A 9354-nucleotide genomic window follows, 5' to 3' on the forward strand; every position below is an offset into this window, starting at 1 on the left:
TATTTGCTTGGTTTGATGCCGGGGTGTGAATTGTAGAGATTTGAAAACAAAAACTATTTTGATTGTTTTAGAAATATGCATTGGTAACTTTTGTAATACCTAACCTGTTAGCAACAAGGATTTGAAAGATTTTCTTCTTCTTAACATCAAACCAATACATTGATTTTACTTAATCGCAAAGTAAATATTTAAGTAGGTATTTAGGAATACAACAAATAGAAATATATAAAAGGTCATTCAGTCTTAATTTTATTTAGTTTCTTCAGGAAATAATAATACTGATTATAAGTGTGATTACATCAGTTTATTTGAAGCTCACAATCCTGTAACTTAATTATGATTTAAAATATTAAATAAAGTTCAAAAAACTTTATAAATTGTCATAGATAAACCAACTCAAGAAAATATACAAACGTCACTTCACAACACAGTTATAAACCACACAAACTACAAGGCAATACACATATGGCACAAAGGCAATCACAGGCGAACTGCGACATTGTTATACTGACACTTAACAAACTCTGGCCACTCATTTGCAATGCTAATACGCTATTTGCACTTGGCCAAACGAAGCGGGATAAGTCACCAGTGGGTTAAGGTGGTGGTGTATAGGAAGCGGAAATATGTTTTTGTATATAGCTTCAATATAGTAGGTGAAAAGTCTCTAGTAACAGTTACAAGTTACAACACTATAATGTCGCTCAACACAACATCTCTACTCAAAAATTAATTTTGTTGTTTATACTTTTATCAATTCTAAATTAATTATTTTAAAACCAATATCATGACATAAGTAAAACGACTACGTTTATAAGTAGATATATAATATTCCATATGCTTTCAATATAATAATATGTCTAGTTCTTGATATTCTTCTTATGCTGCGAGCACCTTATGACACTTGGAATAGAAGAATTGATTACTGAAGTGGTTTCTTGAGTAGCCTAGCAATCCAAGATATCCTTGACAATAATATTCTGAAAGACATACGTTCAAAATTTGCCTCACTATATTTTTATCTATTAATCAATTTATGTTTTATATATATACAGGAAAAGTGGACAGAATGTTAATTTAAAAGGATTGTTTACAACCACTCAACAAACATTTTGTTCAATCCATCACATGATGTCAACAAGTAACTTTGAGGCTGGAGGAAGCCAAAATCCCGCTCAAATTATGCAGTGCGAGATTATGTTATGCAATCAAGCTGTACAAAGGAATATTAATTGATTAACGGGCTTGTTCAACAACTATGAAGTGAGCGTCGTTCAGCGGTGTGGCGGCAACACCGGTGGCACCGGCGGCAACTTCACGTTAATGTGAAACAAATTTGCTTAATCATGTAACCTAATGTCATTTCCTTTTGTAATCTTGTAACGGCACACACAATGTAATCGTTTTAATTAAACCTTATTTTTTCACTGCAAGTCAGTATAGTTTCATTTTTATCACATCAAATAAAAGGAAGAATCAATAATCAACCGCATAATATCAAACATGGTCCATTCGGAGCCGAATCATTAATTGAAGTCATCATCATCATCACATGCACATGGCGATTGGCGAGTCGCAAAAGGATTCTGCAGGATTGCCGTCGAGTCGCATCCGGTCAGGTTACGATACCCATCCTTCTTCTCTCCATCTCCTGTGTGTTTAATTTGCGTTAATATCGTTATTTTCACGTTTCAGTTATTCGTGCACGTGTTGAGCAGCGCGGCGCTGTGCTGATGCTTACCGGGAATTTGTAAGTACTCTTGTTTCCTATAATCTGCTAAAATGAGTGACTGTGAAGATACAATCGGTGGTAATTCTAAATCTCCTCGTTTAGGTATTTGTAAAAGTATAAATATGCAGCTCGCTGACTTAAAGAGACAGCGTGGCACGTTAAAAGGCAGGCTAACATTGTTTGAAAGATATATTTCAAAATTAGACAAATCAGAATTAAATTCCAATAGCAAAACTGAATTAGAATTACGAATAGAGTCAGCTTGTACACTTTTTCAAAGTTACAATGAAATTCAGAGTAAAATTGAACAATTAGTTGAAGATTCTGATATAGCAGCTCAATTAGAATACCGTGAATTGTTTGAACAGCAGTATTTTTCTATTATGGCTAACGCGAAGTGCTTAGTGAATCCTAACAGTAGTGAAAAAACACAATCTATTTGTCATCAGGTTTGTAATAATTCTATGTCTATTAAATTGCCAGTAATAAAGCTACCTGTCTTTGAGGGTGCTTATGATCAGTGGTTGGAGTATAGGAATTCATATCTCACTATGATACACAGTCGTGATGATCTTAATGATATACAGAAATTTCATTATTTAAAATCTTCCCTCAGTGGTTCTGCTTCTCATGTTATTAGTGCATTAGAGTTCACGGCTGAAAACTACTCACACGCATGGGATTTATTAGAAAATAGGTTTCATAATAATCGATTATTAGTACACAATCATGTCAAGGCACTCTTTAATGTTCAGGCACTACAAAGCGAATCGTTTGTTCACATTAGAAGGTTGATAGATTCAACATTACGTAATTTACGTGCATTAAAATCATTAAACGAACCGACCGATTCATGGGACACTTTGGTTGTCTATTTAATTGTGTCCAAGCTCGATCAGTCCACAGAGCGTGAGTGGGAGACGCATAAAGGTACCTTATTGTCAAAAAATGAATCAAGAAACATTAAATTAGGCGATCTATTAGAGTTTCTTGGAAACCGAGCTGATATGTTAGAAATGATAAAAACGAACAATGTGCGCGGTGTTTTATATAATAAACATAACAATAATAATTATATTAACTCGAATAACAACCAGAAATATTTTAGTAAGCCTAAAACCTTGTCGCAACCTCTCACACATACACATGTAGTTAATTCATCTCGTAACAAACCTAAATCCGATATCAATATAAAAGAACGTGTTTGTGTTGATTGCGGCGGTGAACATTATTTGTATTCATGTCCGAAATTCTTAAACAGGCCCGTGCAGGAGAGACATGTTCTTGTAAAAAATAAAAACTTTTGTCGTAATTGTATTCGCACTGATAGCCATGTAGCAAACGATTGTTCATATGGTCCATGCAAATTATGCAAAAAGAACCATAATACACTACTTCATAATACTTGTCTTAGTTCTAATGAAGAATTAAGTATTCCCGCGTCTATACCTAGTTCGCATAAATCAGCTGATACGGGAGTGCATTCCGAGCGTATAAATGTACTCACGTGCAATGCCGCTGCCGCTATACAACCCGTGTTGCTTTCGACAGCGCTCATTGACGTTTCTGACTCTAGTGATAATTATCACACAGTTAAGGCGCTCCTTGACAACGGAAGTCAGAATTGTTTTATTACAGAATCGTTGTGTAATCGTTTACAAATACCAATAATACAGTCCACTATACATATTTCAGGTGTTGGGCAAAGCATATCAAAATGTTCTCACACCTGTAAGGTAAATATTCGTTCTAAAGTTAATCGTTTTAATATAAATATTCAATGCTTGGTTCTTCCTCGTATTACATCAAAGTTACCTTCGTTACCAATTAAATCTCAACGCTTCCAAATACCTAAACACATTTCACTCGCGGACCCTACGTTTAGTGTGCCGTCGGATATCGATATCCTTATAGGAGCGGATATATTTTGGGATTTATTAAATAGTGATAAGATTAAGCTTAGTGATGGTCCTTATCTGTACGATTCAAAATTAGGATGGATAATTTCTGGGCCTATTTATAATAGTCACTCGTTTAAGACTGAAAGAGTTCAGTGTAACTTAGTTCAGATTAATACTCAACTGAAAAAATTTTGGGAGTTAGAAGAATTGACTGACTTCTCTTCTCCCATGTCTAAAGATGATCGTTATTGTGAAACGTTATTTAAAGAGACTACGACACGTGACAAACACGGTAGATTCTCTGTTCGCATTCCTCTAAAAGAGTCACCTGAGTTATTAGGTGATTCGTACACTATGGCTAAAAATCGTTTTTTATCTCTCGAAAGAAAGTTGGATCGTTTACCTAATTACAAAACACTTTATAGCGAATTTATTACAGAATATGAAACACTGGGTCATATGACTCTTATTGAAACAGAAAATATTCCAGATTTATTAAGTAAACCACATTATATATTGCCTCATCACGGTGTCTATCGTGAGGATAGTTTAACTACGAAATTACGTGTTGTGTTCGACGCGAGCGCGAATACATCAAACAACAAATCGTTAAATAATATACAGTATACAGGACCTCCATTACAAAATGATATATTCTCAATTTTACTTAGATTTCGTCAATATAAATACGTAGCCTGCGCAGATATTCAAAAAATGTACAGACAGATTTTAATTCAATCGGATCAACGTAATTTACAGCTGATATTGTGGAGGAATAATCGAAACCTACCTTTACAGTTATATATGCTAAATACAGTGACATATGGAACGGCGTCAGCACCGTTTCTCAGCATGCGTTGCTTAAAACAATTAGCTTTAGACTGTAATGATGAATTAGTTGCAAGGACAATTAACGAGGATTTTTTCGTTGACGATTTAATTACGGGGAGTAATGACCTTGAATCGTTAATGGAATTGTGTAATAAAATATCCAAGTTGTTAAAACAGGGTTGTTTTCCGCTGCATAAATGGACATTTAATTGCGACGTATCTCCTGAAATGTATAAAGACCTAAACATTGATGTAAATCATTCATCCAAAACGTTAGGTTTAGGCTGGTGTACAAAAAGGGATGAATTTTATTTTACAACTAAATTTACAAAAAATTACTCGATAGTTACGAAGCGTGTCATATTATCCACCGTTGCACAAATATATGATCCATTAGGTTTATTAACACCCGTAGTAATCACAGCTAAATCATTGTTACAAAAATTGTGGCTACAAAAATTAGATTGGGACGACGAAGTTCCCGAAACCATAGCGATTGCATGGCGTAAGTTTCTGTGTGATTTGCAACATTTGCATAATATTAAAATACCTCGTTGTGTTATTGATGACAATAGTTACAAGGAGCTTCATATATTTACTGACGCTTCTCAAGATGCCTACGGAGCGTGCGCGTACGTTAGGTTGTGTAATAATAACGGTACTTTACCAGTTTCAGTGCATTTATTGTGTGCAAAAAGTAAATTAGCACCGATAAAGATAGTAAGTATTCCGAGACTCGAACTGTGCGGGGCTTTGGTAGGTGCGAGATTATATATTAAAATAAAACAATCCCTACGGTTAAATTTCGATAAAATATATTTTTGGACTGACTCAACTATTGTGCAAGGCTGGTTGAGTATGTCGCCGCATTTACTTAAAACCTTCGTTCAAAATCGCGTCGCACAAATAAATGAATTAACGTGCGATACAATTTGGCGACATGTTAAGGGAACCGATAACCCTGCGGATATTATAACTCGCGGCACGACGTTAGACACGCTGAAGTATGATAGTAATCATAATTGGTGGTGTGGCCCTGCCTTCTTACGCGATATAAGTAGTAAGTGGCCAGACAATAATAAAATATTTATTTCGCCATATAGTGAGTTGCCTGAAATTAAACATAGCGCTGTCAATTTACATTCTACTCAATTATGTTCAATATTTGATTTTGAACGTTATTCGTCATTTATTCGTTTGCAAAGGGTTTGCGCATATTTATTGCGATTCATTGATAATGTTAGAGTGCCTATTGTCAACGGCATTCGTGTGCGACAAACCGGTTCCTTATCTGTAGATGAGTTACAGCGATCACTTGATACATTAACACGGTTGGCTCAACAAGAATCATTTAGTGAGCAATATTATAGATTAAAAAATAAGTTATCATTAAATAATAGTAAAAATATTAAAAATAAATTGATATATAATAAAATAGCCGGTTTAAATATTTTTCTAGATGAATCAAATATTATTCGTGTCGGTGGTAGGTTATCTAACGCGAATGATTTTGATTATAATAAAAAACATCCCGTATTGCTTAGTGGGAAGCATCGATTTTCAAGATTATTATGTGAATATGAACATAAACGATTGCTTCATGCTGGACCTCAACTTCTAGTATATTCCATGCGTGAAAGGTGGTGGATTTTGAGGGCTCGCGATTTAGCTAAACAAGTTGTTCATAATTGTATCGTATGCAAACGCATGAAAGGCAGGACATTGACCCCTCTTATGGGTAACTTACCTTCGGAAAGATTAGAACAAAATTTTCCTTTTATGAATTGTGGTGTTGACTATGCCGGGCCACTGCTCATATTGGACCGCAAAGGCAGGGGTGCAAAATTAATAAAGTCATACATTTGTTTATTCGTTTGTTTTAGTACAAGGGCTATACATTTAGAACTGGTAGGTAGCTTGAGTACACATGATTATATTTTAGCATTAAATCGGTTCATAGCACGGCGTGGAAAGCCTTATCAAATCTTTTCAGACAATGGAAAAAATTTCGTTGGTGCTGAAAAAGAATTATCAGTAATTTTTAATAATGGTAGTGATATTTCTGATTTTCTTAGTCATAATCAAATTCGTTTAACATTTATACCACCGTACAGTCCTCATTTTGGCGGGTTGTGGGAAGCAGGAGTCAAGTCCTGTAAGCATCATTTGCGGCGGGTGCTGGGCAATGCTGGGTTAACACGTGAAGAGTTTGAAACGGTATTAACGCAAATTGAAGCCGTCCTGAACTCTCGCCCTCTGTCTCCTCTGTCCTCAGATCCTCATGACTTTCTCCCACTTTCTCCAGCCCATTTCCTGATCGGTCGACCACTAACTGCACCTATCTGCGAAAACCTGACGATGATTAAGCCTACGCGATTGGGACGCTATGACCATGTGGAGCAACTTCGACAACATTTTTGGCAGCGTTGGTCGAAAGAATACATTTCAGAGCTTCAACAGCGAATTAAATGGAAAACCAACAATGAGGACCTCAAACAAGATAGCTTAGTTCTGATCAAGGAGGATAATGTTCCCCCTTTAAAATGGAAACTGGGTCGAGTGACGCACGTCTTACCGGGGACTGATGGGATTTCCCGAGTGGCTGAAATACGGACAGCGCACGGCATCATACGTCGATCTTTTGCAAAAATTTGCCCGTTATACCCCTCATGATCCAGCTTCACTGACGAGTGCTTCATGTTGGAAGCCTTCCCTGAGTTCTTCCAAGGCGGGCGGTATGTTCAACAACTATGAAGTGAGCGTCGTTCAGCGGTGTGGCGGCAACACCGGTGGCACCGGCGGCAACTTCACGTTAATGTGAAACAAATTTGCTTAATCATGTAACCTAATGTCATTTCCTTTTGTAATCTTGTAACGGCACACACAATGTAATCGTTTTAATTAAACCTTATTTTTTCACTGCAAGTCAGTATAGTTTCATTTTTATCACATCAAATAAAAGGAAGAATCAATAATCAACCGCATAATATCAAACAGGGCTGATATGGATTACTATACTATATTAATATATTATTTTAGATGGATAATATTAATGTGGAAACGTAATTTATTGTTACAAGAATAAAACGATAGTACCTATCAGAAACCGTTTAGATCATAAAACTATTATATAATACGGCATTTTGCCCTCATGCCTTAGACATTTTTATTATTATCTTCATGAAAACTATACCTACCAGGTCTTATCCACTACATACTGCACTATTATAAAAACATTACTAATACGTAATTCAAATTAAAAACTAGGTATTACATTATAAAAGCTATTTCACGTTACTAAGTCCGGTATCCTGCCTTTCACCAATTTTTCAGGTTCTGATATAAGTTTAAAATAATTGAAATTAAATAATTTAAAATCTTCGCTATATAACAGCACTAGTCAACAATCTTAACAATAGTTGTGAGTTATGTAGGAATAGACCGTTGCAGAGTGGAAACGGGCGGGCCGCCATGGCTGCCAGGTGCCATCCGCCTTATGGATGTATGCGTTTACCAATTACCATACATCCAATAATATTGCTGTAAAATTATATGAGATACCTAATGTTTCTTGTTAAAACTTTTGCAAAACTTTCTATCTTGCATATTATTTAGAAGTGGATATTAAACAAAAAAAGACGTGTGGCACTCGGGGACTGCCGCGGTAAAGCTATTGCATAGCATTCAAGCCACACCTCCAAGCCCGTCGGAGTGGGGAGCGTGAGGTTTTTTCGTTACGAAATTTCACGATTCGGTCCCCGCGCTCAAGGCCCGCGATAGAAGCTATTCAATAGCTTAAAAAACAAAGGTATATTCCTGCAAATATTCTCTGAAAGGAGCTGAACACAATATTTAGAATTACTATGTGTAGGACTTGTGTGTTAACATTGTGTGTTCATTCAGGTCAAAACATGTGAACCAAATTTGATTAGATTTAACCCCGTTAAGGTTGTAATATATCAATTATATACTTCATGATTAATACCATTTATATATGAAAACTCTACTTGTAACTAATATTACCCGATAACCAAATCATATACCTACCATACACCAAACCAATATCGTTTCCCATTTCTAGGAAGAAATTCATTCGGGATATTCTAACTTCCATGATAAATTCAATATTCAACCACATAATAGCTTCAACTTCTATATAATAAACAATGAATATACGCTTAGATAATTGGCACTATATTTAAAGTTATATTCTGAAATATATAAGTTATTGTAGTATTGATTTCAGGTACCTTTCATTGTCTATTCATGAACTAATTTATATAGAACGAATGATAATCGGGCTGAAAAAATATAAATGTATTAATTTATAGAAAAAAAGAGATCTTGTACGTATATAAAGATTTGTTTATTCGCGAATAGCACCACTACTACGGCTTCTTTATCCATTTAGCTACAACACATACCTACTATAAAAATAACTGCGTTAAAAACAACCGACTTCAAAAACGGAAAAGTAAGAAATAAAAAAGATTTGATATTATTAATTACTACATATTATTTTTATGTGCTATTTACTAAAAAGGTTTGATGTCGGTGCATGGGCTTAATACTAAGTGCTTAGTGTTTGGCACCGACTTCAAACCTATTTAATAAATAGCACATAAAAATAATATGTAGTAATTAATAATATCAAATCTTTTTTATTTCTTACTTTTCCGTTTTTGAAGTCGGTTGTTTTTAACGCAGTTATTTTTATTTAATACTTTTTAGTGTATTTTTCAACACGAATCAAACGAGACCAAACTCGATAAAGTTGAGTCAATATATTACTGAGTTCCTATGGCCACCTTCCGATTCCATCATCAGATCAGCTCCATGTCATGATAATGTTTCATCGCTATCCAATTTACATTCGTATACAAAATTTCA

The 9354-nt window shown here is 35.1% G+C and overlaps 1 protein-coding gene across 1 annotated transcript; it reads left to right on the forward strand.

Moving 5' to 3' along the window:
- Positions 1-1782: 1782 nt before the first annotated feature.
- Positions 1783-7356, forward strand: LOC123698678. The gene has a single exon (XM_045645422.1). The coding sequence runs from the start codon at positions 1783-1785 to the stop codon at positions 7135-7137; it is 5355 nt and encodes a 1784-aa protein (XP_045501378.1). The 3' UTR covers positions 7138-7356.
- The last annotated feature ends 1998 nt before the right edge of the window (positions 7357-9354 follow it).

This window comes from Colias croceus, chromosome 16 (genome assembly GCF_905220415.1).
Source record: "Colias croceus chromosome 16, ilColCroc2.1".
NCBI lineage: Eukaryota > Metazoa > Arthropoda > Insecta > Lepidoptera > Pieridae > Colias > Colias croceus.